The sequence below is a fragment of the Pituophis catenifer genome, unplaced genomic scaffold (assembly GCF_029215685.1).
Source record: "Pituophis catenifer annectens isolate HBS135680 unplaced genomic scaffold, rPitCat1.0.hap2 SCAF_9, whole genome shotgun sequence".
In the NCBI taxonomy this organism is placed as follows: domain Eukaryota; kingdom Metazoa; phylum Chordata; class Lepidosauria; order Squamata; family Colubridae; genus Pituophis; species Pituophis catenifer.
Window position 1 is genome coordinate 10,230,479 of NW_027256889.1, and position 22,115 is coordinate 10,252,593.

At 48.1% G+C, this 22,115-nt stretch overlaps 1 protein-coding gene across 1 annotated transcript in view; it reads right to left on the reverse strand.

The window, feature by feature from the left end:
* Nucleotides 1-1,333: 1,333 nt before the first annotated feature.
* Nucleotides 1,334-22,115, reverse strand: part of ARHGAP33 (Rho GTPase activating protein 33) — a 30,882-nt gene continuing 10,100 nt past the window's right edge. The window contains exons 9-22 of the mRNA XM_070950034.1: nt 21,300-21,366; nt 19,475-19,534; nt 18,613-18,762; nt 17,662-17,764; nt 15,936-16,080; nt 13,302-13,384; nt 13,038-13,145; nt 11,691-11,836; nt 9,025-9,214; nt 7,285-7,430; nt 6,436-6,510; nt 4,758-5,306; nt 2,901-3,259; nt 1,334-2,517 (exon numbers count right to left, since the gene is read on the reverse strand). Coding sequence (XP_070806135.1) covers nt 1,405-2,517; nt 2,901-3,259; nt 4,758-5,306; nt 6,436-6,510; nt 7,285-7,430; nt 9,025-9,214; nt 11,691-11,836; nt 13,038-13,145; nt 13,302-13,384; nt 15,936-16,080; nt 17,662-17,764; nt 18,613-18,762; nt 19,475-19,534; nt 21,300-21,366 — 3,294 coding nt within the window. The 3' untranslated portion in view covers nt 1,334-1,404. The remainder of the gene's footprint in view (nt 2,518-2,900; nt 3,260-4,757; nt 5,307-6,435; nt 6,511-7,284; nt 7,431-9,024; nt 9,215-11,690; nt 11,837-13,037; nt 13,146-13,301; nt 13,385-15,935; nt 16,081-17,661; nt 17,765-18,612; nt 18,763-19,474; nt 19,535-21,299; nt 21,367-22,115) is intronic.

The following is a 22,115-nucleotide window of genomic DNA, read 5'->3' on the forward strand; positions in this document are numbered from 1 at the left end:
TGCTACTGGTGCTATCTTAAAATCACCAAAGTTGAGAAACCCCACCGAATCTGGTCCCCAACGACTGCTCAAGAGGAAGGCGGCATAAAGGCCTCTCCCTTCCTCCTACCCCGTATTATCTAAAATACTGTCTTGTGGAACATGCACAATCACTTTCACAGACACGCACGCTCACACATGCGCCAACTCCAGACATGAATGTACATATCAAGTAGACATGAATCCCGCTCTCAAGCACACATCAAGCCTGCAGCTTAGTCACACAGAGCCCTCCCATGCTAGGCACGTACCGTATGTATCCTCTCCCCTCCCCCACACACCCCTCGGTCCTTTTGTAAAACACACACACACCCATTCCGAAATCCTAAATAAATACAGAAATGCACGAGACCAACATGCTCCCCCTAGCTTTTTCTCAACATGCCACGCTTGCCTAGCTGCAACCTCACACGAAGAGTGTGTGCTCTTGTAAAAGGAGCTTGCGAATGTGCCCGTCTGCCTTCCTTGGGGGCATCTTATACTTTTCCTTGGACATCTATGTTCCAGCCCAGGAGATGGCTTTCTTCCAGGAATTGGCTTGATCTCTGGGAAAACCAGCAGGGGAAGGTGGTTAATATTTTAATTGGGTTAAAAGGGATGCTTATGACAAGTTAGAACTATTTTGGTTTGAATGCTGGAAGAGAAGAGGAACAAGGGTTTCCGGTAGTTGTTAACGGCTCGCTCACTCTCTTCCCCTCCAAAGCCTGCAGTCTTCCCCAGCGGTGAGCAAAACACGGTCAACAGCGCCTCTCTGTGTCAGTTCAGCGCACATGACGTGAACACGGTTAGCAGCCCTGGCTGGATTCCAAGCATCCTATTGTGATTCATGTTGCCAAAGCGGTCGAAATGATGTAATCCAGAAGGAATCAGCTGCAGTCATCCCATTGGAAGCAAACCCTCTCCTCTGAAGTTACAAGTCCATGGTTGGAAAGAGGGCAAGGTGGAACAAAGCAACACGGGGCGTAACCGAAACAGGAAGGATGGGACACACAATGGAACTGGCAGAGGCATTACGGTGCCCCCAAAGGCTGAAATGATGCCATGCTGAGTTCTTCGGTGTGATGTCCATGCTGATTTTCTGGAGAGAAACCTCCTGCAGGGATCATAGGACCTGCCTTGAAAGATTCGTGTGCTCTCCAAACTTTAAAGAGGTTCTCCAAACGAGGCAGGCACAATGCCCGACGCGGGAGCCGAAGACGCGACCTCTGAGTAACCCAGTCGGATAGATCCTTCCGAAGTCTTTTATTTTTTTCACAGCAATCCATACCATGTAATTCCATGAATACTGGCAAGGAAGAGGAAAGGAGAGAAACCCGGAGCCCAGCCCCGAGGATCCAAACTGTGCATCTGCTCACCGCGTGTCCCTCAGCAGTAGCTGTGCGTCTGGCCCTCGGCATACACTGTCCAGCTGGGTCCGAGGTAGCACCCGGATGGAGAGCCCTCTCTCCTTTCCACATTGCCGTACTGTGGGGAAGATTCATCCAGCTTCTGCAAGGGTGCCGAGGCCTGGCTCCCCACGTGGGGGGCGGCCCCATCGTAGGTGATAATGGGTTCCGGACCGTAAGAGGGATGACCCCAACAGGCAGAGGGCGGGCGGTAGAACTGCCACACGGCACGACTGCAAGGCAAAACGTCCATCAGTTGGCGGTGTTGCCCTGAAGGTGTGTAACCCCAAGCCAGCTTCTGCTTCTGAGGCAGGGGAGGTCTGCTGGGCTGGGGCAAAGCCTGAGGAGCTCCCGGGTCCGAATGACTACGGGGATGGGCTGCTTCGGGGGGAGGGGACGGCGTGGGGCTGACCAACGGGGGCTCGGGGAAGGGCACGTTGACGTAGATGGGCTCCTGACGGGTGACCGCGGGTGGTATCGACTGGATTTGCAGCTGGGAATTCTTTAAGATGGGCTGAAGAGAGGAGGCAGCCGGGGGAAGATGGGTCTGGCGCCAGGGCCTCTCAAAGACCCCGTAGGAGGCATTGAAAGTGGCCAGATACTCGGGGGGTGGACAAGAGGGCCACGGGCGTGCCAGGCCGGGATAGGCAGGAGGCTCCCCCACAATCTCGTAATAGAGGTTCTCATGCTCCAGCTGAGAAGGGGGACTCCCATTGACCCCCAGGCGAGAAGAGGCTGGGAAGTGGCTGTGGTGCCGGAGATGATGGTCCGTGAGGCAGGGCTGAAAAGTGGAGGACTTCGTTTTGAGAGGCAAGTGACTGGTCATTATGGGAAAGTGGGGAGGGGGAGGGGGTTTAGGCGGGGCAGCCGAAGGGCTGGAGGAAGGAAAGGCATCTTGAGGCTGGCGGAAAGCTGGATAGGGGACAGACAGGGGTGGGGGATGCAAACCGTAGGCGGGAGATGGGGAGGACAGGTGGTAGGGATCCGAGAAGGGAAGTGCCTGAGGGTCTCTCGGGTCTAGCTCAGCGAGGAACCTCCTGTAAGGGGAAAAGGAATCCGAGCTACCCAAGGGAGAAGATTGGCTGAGAGGCACCTGCAGAGAAACAAGGCAAACTGAATGAGCAGCAAGAAGGCATTTCAAGCAGGCAAACACCTCCCACCCTCGTCCCTCCCTTCGTCCCCTTCCTGTTCTACTCCATCCCATCCTCCTCCTGTAGCTAAAATCTCTCCATCAAGTGGGCCAGAAGAGCCAGGACGGGTTTCCTCTTGATCGCGAGGAAGCTCAGGACAAGTTGGGGCTCTTTATCGTATTCTTTTATCTTTTGGTCCAGATCGCAACATAGCGGGAAAATTGCAGCAAAGAATAACCGGGAGGAGGGGAAAAAAATCCTTCTAGAAATATTCCAAAATCTGCACCCTGCCTAATGGCAAAGTTATCCCAGCTCGGTCCCAGCCCTTCGTGAGTTGATCCCTCACCTGGCTGCCTCCCTTTAGGTTGCGGCTTTGGCTGCCGATGCTCCTGCCCCTGGCCTGCGCCTGGAGAGGGGAGAGGCCAGGCGCCTTGGGGCTCGGCCGCACCATGGAGTAGAGCGCTTGTGCGCCGCTCGTCAGCTCCCCTGCCTTGCACTCCAGTGACAGGGAGCGCCGGAAATGCGTCCGGGGTTCCCGCTGCTTCAGGCTGGCCTGTCGCTTTTGCTGCAAGGTTGCCTGGTGCGCACTCTCAGCCAGTGCCAGCGCCATCAGGCGAGCCGGGTTTTTGGGTGGAGGAGGAGGCGGGATATGTCGCAGCAGGGACAATGCACCAGGAGACACGGGAGCGGTTTCAGACTTCGGACCTGAATTGGGAAAAGAAAGAGGGCAGCATAAGGATTGCATTAGGATAAAAATAAAGGCAAAGGTTTCCCCTGTCCAGTTGTCTCCCACTCTAGGGAGGCGGTGCTCAACTCCGTTTCTCAGCCAGAATTGTCTGAAGATCCTTCCGTGGTCATGTGGCCAGCAGGATTATACACCGAGGCACATGGAATGCTGTTACCTTCCCAGCAAAGTGGTACCTGTTGATCTACTCACATTTGCATGTTTTCCAACTGCTAGGAGGGCAGAAGCAAGAAGGGGAACTTACCCGTCACGTGGTGCTCAGATGTCGAACCTGGCTGTCAGCTTTCCAGCTGACAAGCTTTCCAGCTGACAAGCTCAGCATCTATAACTGCTGAGCTATTGCACCCCCTTGCATTAGAAAACGGGAACTCCAACTTTGTAGGAAGGAGAACTAAGTGCAAGCTTAATCTAGTTTTTTTTAATTACTTAATAAATATTGTTAATCTAGACTGGAGGGCTGGGAGACTCATCAGAGTTGGGAAAACAATGGCCCTCCAGATAACACACTTTTTATTACTTAATAACGTAATAATAAAGTTTTTTTTAATTACTTAATAAATTATTATTAATCTAGGCTGGAATGCTGGAAACTTCATCAGAGTTGGGGAAATGATGATCCTCCAGATCAGGGGTGGGTTCTAGAATTTTTTACTACCGGTTCTGTGGGCATGGCTTATTTTGTGGGCGTAGCTTGATGGTCATGTGACAATTATTTTGGATTTAGCAGAGGTACTGGTCTACCAGGCTTTTAACTGCTTGCAGAGCTGTACCAATCTAACCATTTATTTTTTGCAGGCACTGGTCTACTCATTTGTTTTCTTTTAACACTGATCAGCTGTAGGGCGGCCCTTTGAAGCCCCACGGCAAGAGTTTAAACAGCTTTTTTTCCCTCTAGCCATCAGCTGGGACTCAGGAGGCAGCAATAGATTGGGGGTGGGCCAAATAAAAGGTAAGAATAACGTGGGGGGTGGGGGGTGGGTGCGAGGAGTGGGGGGTGGGCAGGGGGCAGAACCGATTCGGTGACGTCATATCGTCACCACTACCGGCTCGCGAGAACTGGGCCGAACCGGGAGGAACCCACCACTGCTCTGTTACATTCCTAGCACCCCTCAGCACAGACTGCTGGATGTTTCAATTCAGCAAACTCTTGAGGCCATAGCCTGCTCACCCACCCATCCCCAACCCTAGGGAGCATCCCAAAAATAGCAGGACTAGAATTTGGGAAGATACTGATGACAGGGGAAAGGGAAGTATGTAGTGTGTTCATTCCAAAAGGGTTTTTTTTTTCACTGATAATCTGTAGGACATTTTAGCAATCCCTGGAACTCTGGGGATGGGAAAACAAACCTTTGGGGAACTGCAGTCTGCCTATAGGCAGAAGTTACGTTTTATTCTACCCGCTCTTTGTGTTAAGTGTAACAACAGCAATAACAGTGAAGAACGTCAAAAAGTACTTACTGGGTGGAGACAAATGATCTTGGGCTTGAGAAATCTTGCCACGGACTTCCCGTTCACAAGAGTTGCTGAGTTGTCCACCTGCCGTACTCAGGAGCATGGAGATCATATGAGGAGGGGAGCTCAACCCTCTGGACTCCCCACCAGCAAACATCTCCAGCACTTTATCAGGCAAGGAAACAGACGTTTCTGATGCATCTTGGCCGACGGTGGGATGTGAGCAGGGCGAGAGAGCCGCAACAGGACTCGCTGAGCTGGAGTCGTCCGAGAGGGATGGCTGCTGCACAGGAGGGCTACACTGGTAAGTTAGAGGGTCAAAGTCCAGACCACGAAGTCCGGGAGGACTTAATTCCAACTCCGAGTCCAGCTCTGAGTCACCTTCCAGCCAAGAGGAACGCCGACGGGAAGCCACATCGTCTGCCCCAGTGGCCAAGCCTTCACCGTGGCCGGACACAGAGGAACCCAGAGAAGAACATGAGTGGCATTGTTTGAGGGTAGGGAAAGCATCGCTGCTGGAATGTGGACGTCTCAGGGAAGGCAATTTGGGGAGACCTAAGGGCCAAAAAAAAAAAAAAAAGAAACGACATGGATCAAAGTTCTCCAAACTGTTTATTCAACATGCTAGATGTCCAAGAGTCAACAGTGTGAAGAAAATATTTCTGTCTCTGAAGAACAGGTTGCTTGCATGGACTCAGATTTTAGTAGAAGGCAGTCGGTGCTTAGCAGATTCTTGTCTAACTGCATGCATTCAGTTATCTGAAAAGGTATAGGTTCTCCTGCTTGAGCAGGGGGGGTGGATTAGAAGACCTCCAAGGTCCCTTCCAGCTCTTATTCTAGTCTAGTCTAGTCTAGTCTAGTCTAGTCTAGTCTAGTCTAGTCTAGTCGTCTACTCTACTCTACTCTACTCCAGGGGTCTCCAAACTTGGCAACTTTAAGCCTGGAGGATTTCAACTCCCAGAATTCCCCAGCCAGCAAACTGGCTGAGGAATTCTGGGAGTTGAAGTCCTCCAGGCTTAAAGTTGCCAAGGTTAGCTCTCCTCTCCTCTCCTCTCCTCTCCTCTCCTCTCCTCTCCTCTCCTATTCTATTCTATTCTATTATTCTATTATTCTATTCCTCTACTCTACTCTACTCTACTCTACTCTACTCTACTCTACTCTACTCTACTCTACTATCCTACCCTACCCTATCCTATCCTACCCTACCCTAAAGGAGCTTCAGAAAAAGATGGTGGTGTCTGTATTCTCACTGCAGGAGTTATAACTCAATAAAGAACATCCTTCACATTCAGAGGGTCTTAAGGTTAATGCCTAACCTGATCAGGTAACAGGTGATGAAATCACTCTAACATCTGGCTTCTTACACATCTAGTTTAATGCCAAACCCAGGTAATTAAGAGCAATGAGAAAATTCAGAAAATCTGCAGTTGTCCCAAGGCAGCTTTCTCAGAACCTTGACAAGTTCCAGCTAACTGGACATCAACTCCTGGAACTGTCAGCGATGACCTTGCTGGCTATGAAATGCTGGGAACTGAAGCCCTACTTGTCTAGAAGTCACTACACTTGGGAAACAAGCGCTTTGAAGCAATGTTTTGGGAGGATCACCTTAAGTTCATGCAATCCATTTTGATAAGAGCAAAATCACCAGGGGGGGGGGGGTCAGCAGACAAAGGGGCCATTTTACCTGTTAGACTAGCCTGAGATGTTAGAGATTCTTCACTTTTGGCGGATCGCAAGGTGACCGTCTCACCACGGCTCCCTACAGAGAAAGAGGACAAAGGAAATAGATGAGCGTTATCCCTCTTAAAAAAGGTCACAAATCTGCAATCTCTCCTTGACCTTGAATCCATGGAACAAAAATCTTATGTCTATTTGCAAAGGATACCTGGCCTACTCTCGAGTTGCCATAGGCAAGGGGGATGGGAAACCGACAAAGCAGCATGGCAGCCAAAGACAGGAGCACATTCCAGACATATCATTCTCAAGGCTGTCTCCCAGGGTTACCCACAGCGGCTAGAGGGGAGTGATCTCTACAACCCGCAAAATTGCTCCGTTGGCGAATGTGATTGATGACACACCCTGGGGGGAGGGGGGGAAACAGGGTCATGATTGGGGCCGTAAATTACGTAGGGTCAGAGTTGGCTTCATTTGGGAATGTGACAACATGAAGCTCCTAATAAATAACTGGATTTCTTTTGAAGCTTGGCTTGAAGCTCATGATTTAATTAGGGCATCCTTCAGAACCCTGGCAGCAAGCCAACTCTGACCCCATTTGGGGGTCATCTTGCCTATTTAATATACGGACAAAGGTAACGGAATATACTGCTCATCTGGTTCTGTCGCATTCTGCTCATATCAAAACTCTGCCATAATGAGTAAATTGACACAACACGTGAAACCCACAGAGATTCTGGGAGTCGTAGTTGAGCCACACTTAGTAGGCCATAAATTCCCATATTTGCTCCGGAAATACGTATGTGTTTGTGATGTTAAGCGTGATAAAAAACAAACAAACGGCGTGTAGTTTTCCTACCTGGTAAAGATTCTCCAAGTCCGAAAAGCTCTCCCAAGCGATGTGATTTTTTGCGGAACGGGACGGGGGCCTTGCCGATGGCAAAGAACGTCTTCCAACTAGGTCCAGATATTTTCCTCAGCTTGCCATTGTTTTCTGTCTTTTGCCTATAAAGTGAGAGGTCATCTTAGAGCAGGGGTATCAAACTTGATTTCATTGAGGGCCACATCGGGGTTGTGTTTGACCTTTGGGGGCTGTGGTGGGTGTGGCCAGGATGGGCATGGCCAGCTCAGTGTCACTCGTGCCAGCTCCCGAGCTCTGTTTTCACCATAATCACCATATTCTTTCAAGAGCAAATATTAATAAACAATTAACTGTAATTCATTCCCAGCACCTAGTTTCTACTTTTTAATATAAATTTTATGACAAGTTGCACAAAGCACACTGAAAACTAATAAAAACTAATACGGACATGAGGAAAACAAAGAAAGAAAAAGGAAACAAGAGAGAACAATAGGAAAAAAGTTTCCAATTTTCTTTACAGCAAATATACAATATGTTCTGCCTGCAATTACTGCGAGTTTAATTCTCACCAGGGTCAAGGTCGACTCAGCCTTCCATCCTTTCTAAGGTAGGTAAAATGAGGACCCGGTTTGTGGGGGCAATAAGCTGACTTTGTATAAAATATACAAAAGAATGAAGGCTATTGCTTAACGCCTTGTAAGCCGCCCTGAGTCTCCGGAGAAGGGCGGCATATAAATCAAAAAAAAATTTTTTTAAAAAAATTATCTCTTATTCTTAACTCACTTTTTCCGTTAAATATATTTTTTCTAATCATCAAAACCACAAATCATAGGTGCATTTTTTTCTGTTTCATGCGAAGAGTCTATAAAGAGTTTTCCAGTCAGTCATAAATGTAGATATTGTTCTTTCTCTAATCAAAGATGTCAATTGAACCATCTCTGCTAGCTCCATCCTCTTCACCAACCATTCCTCTATTGTGGTCAAACTTCCCCACTTTGGAGGATACAATAATCTCACTGCAGTTGTCATAGACAAGAACAAAGTTCCATTTATTTTTCTAGCTGCCTATTCATTAGTCTCCAAAGAAGCATCTCTGGGTTCAATTGTACTTTAATCTTTAAAATCTTCTCCAGCTCCTAGTATCTAGAGCAGGGGTGGGGAACTATGGCCCCTTATGGACTTCAACTCCCAGAATTCCCGAGCCAGCTGGCTCAGGAATTCTGGGAGTTGAAGTCCATAAGTCATAAAAGCAGGGTTGGGCTGCTGGGGGTTCACAGGGGTTCGGGAGAACCTCTACCTAAGATTCTGTGCTGTTCGGAGAACCCCCAAATCCCACTCCTGACTGGCCCCACCCAGCCCCACCCAGGAGTCCCCACGCAGCCTGTTTTGGATGCAGGTCAGTGCAGGGCGCGCGCAGAGGCTTGGGGAGGGTGAAAAACAGGTCTATGGATGTTTGGGCCCGTTTCCGGCCTCCAGAACCTGGGGAGGCCGTTTTTGCCCTCCTGGAGGCACGAGAAAAGCCTCCGAAGCCCAGAGAGGGCAAAAAAGTCCCCTCCCCAGGAGGGAGGAGGCTGTGCAGGAGGCTGACGCCACGCCCACCATGGCCACGCCCATCCAGCAACTGGACAGAGAACTCCTTGATAAAATTTTTGAAGTCCACCCTTGCATAAAAGGGTCATAGTTCCTCCAGTTCTGATCTAGAGGTTCAGTGTCTCGGTCCATGGATACAGCACTTACCTGGTATTAGGTGATCCCAAAACAGCAGAGAATTTCCCTTGGTCCTGTGGATCTGGAGATCCACGTCTGGCTTCTAGCTTGGTGATCTTGCAGAGGGCCTGGGTGCGTGCTTGGGCTTCTTCGAGAGATAACAAGCGGGTGGAAGGGCAGCTGACCAACTGGGATTTGGGTCGAGAAAGGAAGCAACGTCCTGTTAGAGGAAACGGGATAGTAAAGATAAAGGTTCCCCTGGCACATGTGTGCTAGTCGTTCCCGACTCTAGGTGGTGGTGCTCATCTCCGTTTCAAAGCCAAAGCGCCAGCGCTGTCCGATGACGTCTCCATGGTCATATGGCCGGCATGACTAAATGCCAAAGGTGCACGGAACGCTGTTACCTTCCCACCAAAGATGGCCCCTATTTTTCTACTTGCATTTTTTTACCTGCTTTCGAACTGCTAGGTTGGCAGAAGATGGGACAAGTAACGGGAGCTCGCCCCATTACGTGGTACTAGGGAGTCGAACCGCTGAACTTTCGATCGACAAGCTCAGCGTCTTTAGCCACCGCATCCCTCAGTGCAGCATCCCCATGATCATGTGATTCAAATTCAGACGCTTGGCAACTGGTTCATACTTATGACCGTTGCTGTGTCCCAAGGTCATGTGATCCCCTTTTGTGGCCTTCTGATGGGCAAAGCCAACGGGGAAGCCAGATTCACTTAACAACCGGGTTACTAACTTATCAACGGCAGTGGTTCCCTTAACAACTGCGGCAAGAAAGGTTGTAAAACGGGGCAAAACTCACTTCACAAAGGTCTCACTTAACAGAAATGTGGGGCTCAATTGTGGTCATAAATCGAGGACTACCCGTACCATCTTTTAATTGGGATGATGGAAAGGCCACTTGTGAAATCATTGGCTGATTCATGTGTTGTCGCTAACACATCCCTCTCTCTCCCTTTAAAAAAAAATCTTGAATAATTTGCCAAGTATTTTTTTAAATGTTTCATGAGTTTAAAAACAGAAAAGTGAAACACGCAGAAATGAGTAAGCATCTGCCGATTTAAAAAACAACCTGCCTTGGTTCCTAAGAGGAAAATGAAGACTAGCACATGACTTAACACTGGACCAGATGCATTTGTTTAATCGTAGGTTGCATCTTAGAAGCTGCAGCTAGTATTGTGGCCCGCCAGCGGCCTGCGGAGCTGGTAGCAGACTCAGACAGTGAGGAGGTTGGGGAGGAACATGGGCCAGTCCTGGAGTCTGGGGAAGGCTCTGATGAGTGCTCTGCATCGGAGGCAGAGAGGGGCCCAGGGCCGTCTGACAGTTATCAGTTGCCTTCGGAGTCAGATGTCAGTGGGGAGAAGAACAGCTGGAGCCTGTTCCCAGTATGCGCATGTGCAGAGCTGCCAGGAGAAGGGAACAGCTAAGGAACAAGGGTCGACTCAGGAGTAAAGCCACAGGTGCACAGTGAATGGCCCCTCCCATAGGGAATAAAGAGGAGCGAAAGGGGAGGGGCGTTTGCAGGAGGCAATTAGTTCAATTCATTAGAGTGAAGATTTGTTCCTGACCTCTTGCCAAGTATTGTCTGCCACAGCGTGGCGTTTGGAAGATATTGGCCTGGCAGCTCTCCAAGCCTGATAAAGGTTTGTAGTTGTGAAATCTCTTGAAAGACTGTTGGCCGAAACTTTTGCTGGAGAGGAATTCCCTTTAAACTAAATAAAAGGGGTTTTATCGGGATGAGGAGTCAGCTTCGTGCTTTTGGGAAGCCTAGGTCAGAACAGCATAGAAGCTGCATGAATTGCAGCCAGAACATCCTTAGTATTATCATTTGAAAGGTTTAAGTGGCAGATAATTTGAAAGCAATTCACAAAGCTCTAGAAGAGTGTTTCTCAGCCTTAGCAATATTGAGATGTGTGGAGTTCAACTCCCAGAATCCCCTGAGCAGCATGCTGGCAGTGGGGAACTCTGGTCCACAGTTACCAAGGTTGAGAAACTGTGCTGTGGGGTGTTGTGGTCTGCCAGCAGCGTGCGGAGCTGGCAGCGTAGTCGGACATGAGGAGGCTGGGGAGGAACGTGGGCCAGTCCTGGAGTCTGGGGAAGGCCCGGATGAGGGCTCCGCGTTGGAGGCAGAGATGGGGCCAGGGCCACCTGGGAGTGATGTACGGACTCCGGAGCCCCCAGAGTCGGACAGCAGAGAGGCAGAGGAACAGGAGGAGCCTGTTCCTAGTGCATGCATGCGCAGAGCTGCCAGAAGGCAAGAGCAGCTAAAGCAAAAGGGACGACTCGGGAGTAAGGCCAGGAGATGATTGGCCCCTCCCATAAGGCTTAAAAGAGAAACAAAGGCACTTGGGCCTTTTGCAGGAAAGCAACGTTGCTAACTCTGTTTCCAGTCGGCATCTCTTGTTTGTTTCTGAACTTTGTGGGGCTTTGCCAAGTAAAGCCTTTGGCATGATGTCAAAGAAGATAAAGGTTGGTGATTATCCCGAAGGACTTCTTCTGAAGGACTTGTTTTGCAACTAACTGGGACTCAGCTGGGAATGAACGTAAGAACGTAATTCTCAGCTGTTACAATAAAATAGGTTTTTTGGGACTAATTGTGTAATGACTCAGTAAGGCTAGGTCACATCATGGAGTTGCTAGAAGAGTTCTAAGCAACCTTGGAAGTATTCGCCCATTTCTTGAGGTACCTGTGCTGTCCTTGCCGATGGAGGTGAAGGTGTCACTGAAGAGAACCTGAACATTGGTGAGGAGGAATTCGACCACGAGGGACTGAACTCGGACTTCCTGAAAGGCATCGGCTCCACACTGTGCGACTGACTCCAGAGCCATCGACCTGGCATTAAAAGGGGAACGGATGATTAGCCTCATCAGACAACAGAAAGGCTCAGATAGGAAGAAAATGATAGTCAAGGCTCAGGAAGCCATCTTTATGGCATAAAGGGGACACACAACATAGCCCTGTGACAGCAGGAAGGGCATCCCAAATCCAAAAAAGCATCATGACTGAAGACCCTCATGGGTGCAGACGGAGCAGCACACCATGGGGGGTTATGAGAAAATGAGGATGAAGGGGCATTATGGGTAAAAACCAGTGGTGGGATTCAGCCAGTTCGCACCTATTCGGGAGAACCAGTTGTTAACTTTCTAAGCAGTTCGGAGAACCGGTTGTTGGAAGAAATCTTATTTTGTTTTTTTCCACTTTACGGGGCTAATCCTGTAAGGAAGGCAGGAAAGAAATATTCTGGTCTTGTTTCTAGCCTAATCTTCATTGCCCTACTTACAGAAACTGCCTCTCCGGTTAACCCTTATTACATTGTAACAGCTAAGGCGAAGCGCCCAACGACGTGAGTGACATCGAGTTGGCCATGCCCACATGGTCACATGACCACCAAGCCACGCCTACCCAGCTGGTCATTAGTGCAGAGAACCGGTTGTTAAATTATTTGAATTCCACCACTGGTAAAAACGGTAGAACGGGCAGAATAAGGCAGGCAGATGGGAAAAATGAAATGCTTTCAAGATTCGTTAGAACAAACAACTTTTGAGGAGAGCGATCGATGTTACAGGGGAAGCAGCAGTGATGATAATAATGTGGCTAGGACCACATTACAGAAATCAGTGGAACCAAGGTTTTCTGAAACATTTTTTCAAGTTTGGTGGTGGGGTGGGGCTGGGTTTTTTTTTTAAGCCACCCTAACCTTATTATAAATCAAACACGTTCTAAAAATGGCAGGAAACCCGCTCCGCTGATTTCCAACCTGTCCTGATGCAGGACAGAGTTGCAGAAGATGCTTTGAAAGCCTGCGAAAAGGCTTCTCTTCCAAAATGGCTGCTTGGTCAAATTGCAACTCCAGCAGAAAGGCTGAGCGACACGTTACCGTGTTAGCACCGAGGGTTAAGGGTTAGTGCAAGGGAAGAATGGCTGATGGTGACTCAAAGACTATCTGGAGAACGGCGCAGAGGCCAGTGAAGATGGTGCAAGGCAGAGTCGCGGAGGGAGCGCCAGGGCAGGGCCATTGGTCTGGGCGTCTCACCGCAGCAGGTTGGGTGCCCAAACGATGGCTAAGTTGCGGATGTGCATGCTGGTGTTTTGACTGTGCATAGCCATGCGTGCCAGATGCCGTAGCAGGAATTCCAGAGTCCTGTTGGGACAGAGCAGAAGCTGCTACAGGGAGAGTCTCCGTCAACACCCTGAGCCCTCTTCCCACCCTTCAGTGGCTTCTCCTCCATCCAACACCTCCCCAAACCATTTCATCCCATTCTCTGGGCATTTATCCATGTCCCCAAACAATACCTACCGGTAATGCGGTGGGGGTAATTGCTGGATCACATCATGTACCCTCACTAAGCGCTCTTCGTTCCCAGAAACTGAGACAGCCTCCTATAAAAAGGGGAGGGGGGGAAAAAGAAAAGAGAGAATTGAAGGAGACATGTCACTGTCAGGATGTTTATAAGTTCTATGGATTGTAAGCATTTTTTATTATTATTTATTTATTATTTTATTATTTAAATTTCTATACCGCCCTTCTCCTTTCGGACTCAGGGCGGTGAACAGCCAAAAATAAAACATTTGTACACAAAGGTTAAAATAATTTTAAAATAATTAAATAAAAGTTTGGCCCATAATTTAAAACATTTCAATTAAAATCAGTATCAATTTTAAAAACCAATATAAAATCAGGCCAGCCTGGCTAACTGAAAGAAATAGGTTTTAATGGCCCGACGAAAAGTCCGGAGGTCTGGGATCACTCGTATCTCTGGGGGTAGATCGTTCCAGAGGCTTAGCGCCATCACAGAGAAGGCTCTCCCCCTGGAGGTCGCCAGCCGACATTGTCTGGCTGACGGCACCCTGAGGAGGCCCTCTCTGTGAGAGCTATTGAGTTATATTATAAAATACAAAATACAAAAGTAAATAGAGGAGCAGTGAGTAGGGAGGGGAAAGAGGGAACGGGGAAGAGCAAGGATAGGTTTTCTTTTCTGTGGGAAAGGGGTCCAAATGGCTCTTTGAGTGTTTAAGATTGGAGACAGGGGTGAAATGCTCCTGGTTCGGACCGGATTGCCCGATCTGGTAGCAATGGAGGCGGGTGGTTCGGAGAACCGGTAGCAAAAATCCCTGCCCGCCCCCTCCATGCCCAGCTGAGCCGTGCGATCATCAGAGGCTTTTTTTCTTTTAAATGCCTCTGACGATCCAAGGGTTTTTAAAAAACTCTCTGCCGATCAGGCAATTCAGCTGGGATCGTCAGAGCCTTTTGAAAGCATTTTTTTTACAACCTCTTCGCCAAAGAGGTTGTAGAAAAAATGGTTTTAAAAGTGTAAAAAAAAAAAATTGGCCACGCCCACTCAGTCACATTACTCCACCACCACCAAGCCACGGCCACAAACCGGTAGTAACAAATTTTAGATTTCCCCACTGGTTGCAGACACCTGGATTTGACAAATATTTGGCTGGGAGACTATCAAAAATTACTAGGATTAAAACCTGAATGGGGCAGAAGAACAAAATGGCAACTTTTTTCAGGAAACTTTTTTCCAACTCTAACTACAGTGAAAAGAAATCAAAATGGACACGTCCATGGACTCACAAAGACTTGAGTCCAACTCAAAAGAGTCTTCACTTTTCCCTAAAGCCTAACTAAGGTTCTTCTTTGCCTGTAACTGCCAGCTGCTATGTTTAATGGAGCCACGAAGGGGAATGACGTTTCCTTTGTTTCAATGAAAGTGAAAGTTCAGAAAAGGGGTCTGAAACATGATGAGAAGGAGCAGGTGCTCCAAAGACTATCCTTGAGCAATAAAATTGAACTTCTGGGTTTTGCAAGATGGCCTCTTTATGAATGCCACCAAAGTAAAAGAAATATAGTTCAAAGAGAATGGAAAGGAAGGAGGAAACGAAAAGGGGAGGGCAATTGGAGTTAACTCAGCTTAAAATAGCACCACACAAAGAGCAGGTAATACAAAAGAATAATAGAGCAGGAGAAATTGCTGCTTGTTATGTGGGCATCACAACCGTGGGAGGGCAATGTAATTGTACTCCATTCTTCCACCTCCTCCCTCTCCCTCTCTTTGTTCTACAATTCCCACTTCCACTGTTCCGCCTAAAAATGGCTGCGCAGCTCAGGTTGTTGTTGAGTATGTGGTTCCAATGCTCTCTTCATCATTTGCATCTCCAGTAGGTGCACACAGGAGTCACTAGAAGGTGTGGAGAAATGACAGGCTCCCTAAGATAGGTAATAAAAGTCACATGAGTAGTGGGGGGTGGGGGGGAGTCTTCTTATTGACGTTAAATGTGGATTCATTGGTGGGTGTTGTTAACCAATTTAATTTGCACCTTCCTCTGGGTTGTCTTATTGATAAAGGAATGGAGCTTTTCAGTTTGTGGCACCAAGATTAACTTATGACCCCCAAGGATCCACCTTGCATTTCTTGTTATCATTTGGGTAGCTTTTAAGAAAGGTGTCTATTGTTACCAATTTTTTCAGAGTAATATTGGATGGATGGATGGATGGATGGATGGATGGATGGATGGAGAAGAAGAGGAGGAGGAGAAAAAAGAGAGAGAGGAAAAAAGAAACAAAGAGAGAGGAAGGAAGGAAGGAAGGAAGGAAGGAAGGAAGGAAGGAAGGAAGGAAGGAAGGAAGGAAGGAAGATCAACAATTACAATAAATAAGGAGATGTTCTACACTGAGAACATCTTTCTTACTCTCTCACTGAGTAAGTAAAATCAAAGGCACATGCAAAATGTTCCCCAATTAAAAAAAAAAAGGACATATTTTCGCACAACTGAACCCTCCACGAAAGGCACATGAAACTCAATGCAATGAAGAAGCAGCTTCCCTTCAACCGGACGCACAGGAGGGTGAGCTGCTAAGGTACAGCTCATGGGAAGCGAGCGCTACAAGGGAATCTTCTCTAATGTTTGTTTTTTTTAAACCTACCGCAAATTTGTTGTAGAGCTGATAGGTGAGCAGAGGGTTCGGTAATTCCCGGAAGTAGAGCTTGCAGAGAGAGCTGACGGAATGGATGTCTTGCAAGTAAACATCTTTGGAGAGCTCAGGTACCCGCTCGCTATCGAATTCATGCCTGGGGACAGAGACAAAGAGAATTCATCAAGGAGCAGGATAGGCTGCATGGATTCATTGTTACATCCAGGGAGGACTCCAGTGGAGAAACTTTTCTGGTAGAAAGACAACAGTAGGCACCTCAATGATACAAAGCAGGTGGGATCATGGTCTATGCCAGGGGTGTCAAACTCAATGCCCAGGGTTTAGATCCAACCTGCCGGGTGCTTAGATCTGGCCTGCGGGGCTGCCCTGGAAAACAGCAAAAGACCAGCCCGTGGTGCCTCTGCCAGCAAAGCAGGCGGCCCTCCTGAGCTCCGTTTTCACTGGGAGAGTGCTCGGGCAACCACAGGGGCCCCCGACACGAGTGATGTTGAGCTGGCCACGCCCCCCCTCGCCCCCCAAGGTCAAACACAATGATGCGGCGCTCAAAAGAAATCGAATTTGACACCCCTGGTCTATGCTATTAGGATTTTTCTAGTTTTTATTTATTTGATTTTTGATCCTGCCTTTATTATTGTTTTTATGAATAACTCAAGGTGGTGAATATACCTAATATACCTTCCTCCTCCTATTTTCCCCATAACAACCACCCTGTGAGGTTATTTGGACCGGGAGAGAGTGACTTGCCGAAAGTCATCCAAGCAGTTTTCATGCCTAAGGGGGAACTAGAACTCACTGTAGCCTGGTGATTGGCTCAAAGTCATCCAACCAGCTTTCATGCCTAAGGTGGGACTAGAACACACTGTGTCCTGGTGATTGGTTCAAAATTATCCAACCAGCTTTCAAGCCTAAGGGGGGGGGAACTAGAACTCACCATATCCTGGTAATTGGCCCAAAGTCATCCAACCAGCTTTCATGAGTAAGGCAGGACTAGACATGACAGTCTCCTGGTGACTGACCCTAATCACCCTGCCAGCTTTCATGCCTAACGTGGGACTAGAAGTCACAGTCTCCTGGTTCTTAGACCAGCACCCTTACCACCAGACTAAAAAAACCTAGTTTTTCCTGAATTTTGGAAGAAAAAGATGGTGAATCTTATCAGAGAATAGATGCTACCATTTTTCTTGGACTTTGCCTCAAATGGGAAGTTTCAGACATTCTGGTTGGAAAGGAGCCACAAAGTAGATTTTAGGCTGTTCATCTGTGATGTATAGTACGTGGCGAGATACCCACTCACATTTAATTTATGTATAGCACAAAACAGGGGTGAAATCCAGCAAGTTCTGACAGGTTCTGGAGAATCGGTAGCGGAAATTTTGAGCAGTTCGGAGAACCAGCAAATACCACCTCTGGCTGGCCCCAGAGTGGGGAGGGAATGGAGGTTTTGCAGTATCCTTCCCCTGGAGTGGGGTGGGAATGGAGATTTTGGAGTATCCTTCCCCTGCCACGCCCACCAAGCCACGCCACGCCCAGAGAACCGGTAGTAAAAAAAAATTTCATTTCACCACTGCCACAAAATATGGGTGGGACTTTGCAACAAAAGAGGCAGGTATGAGGCATATGCATAGGCAAATCTCCCCATCACATATGTATTGTTAGTTGTTCTCTGCCCTGCTGTTTACAAGTTCTCTCTTTTGTTCTTCCCATGGTCTACACTCACCGCAAACGCTGGATGTTGGAGGAGACACCAGAGAGACGGTAAATGCCATCCACGACGCCATGTTTTTCGATGAAATCGGAACAAGAACGTAATACCTGGGGGACTGACATAATAAAAAAATGTCATATAAATTTTCATAATTCTTAGAAAAAAACAAGACAATGGAAGAGTAATGTTTCTAATGATATTACATCATTTGGGAATATGGCAGGGGGTCTGAGAGGGAGAGAATGTGTACGTGCATGAACATATGTGTACCTTTCAAAATGTGTAATCACACACCCACACACTTCTAAATAACCTTCCGTGAAGAGGGATTCATCCTGCAATGGATTGACTCAGGATGATGATGATGTTGTTGAAAGCAAGAGGAGGAGGAGGAGGAGGAGGAGGAGGAGGAGGAGGAGGAGGAGGAGGAGGAGGAGGAGGAGGAGGAGGAGGAGGAGGAAGAAGAAGAAGAAGAAGAAGAAGAAGAAGAAGAAGAAGAAGAAGAAGAAGAAGAAGAAGAAGAAGAAGAAGAAGAAGAACACACATACAGACATGCTCTTGATGATTAGTTGATCCCCTGAATTTTTGCAAAACACTCAACTATTAATTAACTCCAACAGACTGGATTCATGCAACATATACTAAGTCACAAAATAACATGAACCAATGTTAAAAATAGCCAAGCATGGGGTATGAATGCAGCCTCTAGAGTTGTAATCATCCTGTAAAGAGGGGTCTCCAACCCCTGGTCCACGGACCAGCATCGGTCCGTCCGCGGCCTGCCAGGAACAGGGCCACGTAAGCAAGCAAAGCCCCATTTGTGCATGCACAGGATTCAGGCAGAGTGTGAAACGATGCCCACCCCCCACCGGTCCACGGAAAAACCGCTCTCCACTGAACCAGTCCGTAGCTCCCAAAAGGTTGGTGGTTATTGGTGTAGCCACTACAGAAGAGCCAACTTACCATCACTGCCTGAGTTTTTAAGGTGTTCTCCTAAATCACAGCCAAAAACCCTCTCCCTGAGGATTCCCCGCTGCTTCAGGCGCTGTTTACTGGGCCTAGACTTCATGAAAGTACGAAGGAACCCAATGAGCTTGCCATGTTTCTTAGACACTGGAAGAGAACGAAAAATAGGGAGGATGGCCAGGAATTGAGCTTTGGAGCAGGAGACAAACTTTACAATCAGCATTCCTCCCAGCTGACAATTACCATACTTTTTGGAGTATAAGACACACTTCCCCCCCCCCAAAAGATGGTGGAAATGTTGGTGCGTTTTATACACCGAATATAGCCATTTTTGGCCTCACAAAACCCTACCCCGCGCGTCCCATTTTTGCCAAAATCAGGCCTGTTTTTTGCAAAAACAGGGCCTGCAGAGGGCTTGGGAGGTCTGCAGAGTGCTCCTGGGGGCTGGGGAGGGCAAAAACGCAATGTGTAGGGGGTTTGGGAGGCCAAAACAGGCCCATTTTTCGCGAAAATGGGCCCATTTTTCGCAAAAACGGAGGCGTTTTTGCCCTCCCCAGCCCCCAGGAGCACTCTGCAGGCCTCCCAAACCCTCTGCAGGCCCCATTTTTGCAAAAATCGGGCCCGTTTTTGGCCTCCCAAACCCCCCACGTGTCACATTTTTGCCCTCCCCAGCCACCAGGAAAACAGGACGTGCAGAGGGTTTGGGAGGCCTGCAGAGTGCTCCTGGGAGCCAGGGAGGGCAAAAACTTATTTTTTCTTGTTTACCTCTTCAAAATCTTGCGTCTTATACTCAGGTGCATCTTATAGTCCAAAAAATACGGTAGCTCCCATCTTCCCCTATTTTTAGATTGTAATTTACCTGAGGTTGGGGACAGGAGGCCAGGAGTCCTGGGAAGGACACAGCTTGTCCCCTCTGCATCTACACAGGGAGAGACAAAGAAAGTCACAAAAATTCAGAGAGAAGAAAAAAATCCACATGACCAGGTTGGGCGGAAAAGGATAAGAAAACCAAGGAAACACCTTGGGGATAACCATGACCTGGATGACTGAGAATCTCCATAGACACTAATCAAAGCGTAGGTGTCAGCATTCCAGAAAACCCCAACTCCAATTAAGACCTCCAAGGCAGGCATTTCTCAAAGTTCCCATTTATTAGAGTAGGTAAACTGGCACATCTGGGAAACCCCGAATCTGAGAGTTCTGGGTTTTCCCTCAGTAAATCAAAACCCCAAATCCAGCCCCTGCACCCATCAGTCCGTCACAAGGCCCAATCATCATCCGTCCCAACCTGAGCCATCATTGAAACCACTCCTCCTCCAGATGCAGAAACACCATGACCTTGACTGAAGGGAAGAATGCTATTACGTCTAACTACAATTGGTCTCCTGAATCCCCCCTCCTACTTTCCCAAGCGCAAGAAGTTGGCAGCGTGGAAGCTTCTGGTGCTAATATGGCTTCCAAAGCTGACAGTAGGTCTTTGTGATCTAAAATGACCACTTACAGGCTCTTGAATTCCAAGATCCTATGTTCTTCTTCAGATCTTTCCACCACCTCAAACTAGAGAACCCCAAGGGAGAACTTTTCCACGGCGGCTACTGCTTTATGTAGCGTTCTCCATAGGGTCATCTGCTTTATCAAGGGATAAACTATAAATTACTCCATTGGTAGATAGGAGGATGAAAAGGGACTGTAGACCATTTAGTTCATTCCCTTAGTTCATGGGTGTCAAACACAAGGCCCGTGAGCTGATGTGGTCGGATCCAGCCTGCGGGGCTGTCCTGGAAAATGTAAAGGGCCAGCCCTCATTGCTTCAGCCTAGTGTACCCAATGTGAAGAGGAAACATCGGACCAGCCTGGCTTCGGCCCGGTCTACCCAGTGCAAAGAGTAAACATGCCAGCAGTTTGGGGAGTGGCATCAAGTTGGCCACGCCCACCCACTCGGCCATGCCCATCCAGTCAGCCACACCCAGTGAATGACATCAAGCTGGCAACGCCCACCTAGTTGGCCACATCCACCCAGTCAGCCACACCCACCCGGCACCCCGAGGTCAACCACAATGAAATTGAGTTTGATACCCTTGCCTTAGATTGGGTGTCAGCAACCCGCGGCTCTTTGGGTCCTCTGCTGCGGCTCCCTGTACCATCATTGGCTGGCCCTACCCCTCACCCTCCCCTTCCAGTCACTCGTCTGGCCTTGGAAATCCGAGAGATACAGAGAGAGGGGGGAGAAAGAGAGAGGGGGAGAAAGAGACATAGATACAGAGAGAGAGAGATACAGAGAGAGGGGGGAGAGAGAGAGGGAGGGGGGAGAGAGAGATACAGAGGGAAGGGGACAGAGGGGAAGAAAAAGAGGGGCAGAGAGAGAGACATACAGAGATACAGAGAGAGCGGGGAAGAGAGGGAGGGAGGGAGAAAGAGAGAAAGGGGTTTTGTGGTTCCCGGTGTTTTTTAACAACTAGTTCTCTGCCCTAATGACTGGCTGGGTAGGTGTGGCTAGGGGGGGTCATGTGACTGGGTGGGAGTGAGTGATATGGAGTTGACCACGCCCAGCTAGGTTTTGTGGCTCCTGTTTTTTTTTTTTCCCCTTCTGTAGGAAACGGGTCCAAATGGCTCTTTGAGTGTTTAAGGTTGCAGATCCCTGCCTTAGATTGATGCAGGAAGTCCAGAGCACAGGAGGCACTCACCTGGTTTGACTCCTGGACTAGGACGTTCTGAGAATAGTTCCACACATTCGCTGGGAAAGAAACCCACCTGGAAAAAAAAATACAAAATCCCTCTAGGTACAAAGCCCCACCATTACAGGAAGTCCTCAACTCTTAACCATTCGCTTAACGACTGTTCAAACTTACAACTGCATAATAAAGTGTGACTGACAATCAGTTCTCACACTTATGACCAACTGCAGCATCTCCACAGTCACACAATCACAATTCAGGTGCTTGGCAACTGGCATGTATTTATGATGGCTGTAGTGTCATAAGTCACTGGTTGCCATTTAAAACCCTCCTGGGAGCTTCCAATAAACAATGTCAATGGGAGAAGCCAGATTTGCTTAACAACCACGTTGATTCACTTACCAACCAATGGTTAAAAAAAGGTTGTATAACTGGGCAGGATTCACTTAACAGCAGCATCCCTTAGCAATGGAAGTTCCAGTCCCAATTCCGGCCATAAATTGAGGATTACCTGTATGGGAATAACTCAACTCTGTCCCTATTTACACTCCTTCTTTGTGAATAAGCAAGAACTTCCACAGGAACAAATCCAGCCAGATCCTATTTTAAACATATACTGTACTGATTATGCACTGATCAACACTTTTTTCAATACCGCTTAACAATTCATTTAATCATTGGTTTTTAAAGGATAAGAGTGGTGCAGTGGCCTAGAGGTGGAGCTCTCACCTCACAATCAGGAGGCTGTGAGTTTGATCCTAGATAGCAGCAGATATTTCTCTCTCTGGCCAAATGAGAATATATTTGCTGAACAAAACTCTGCAT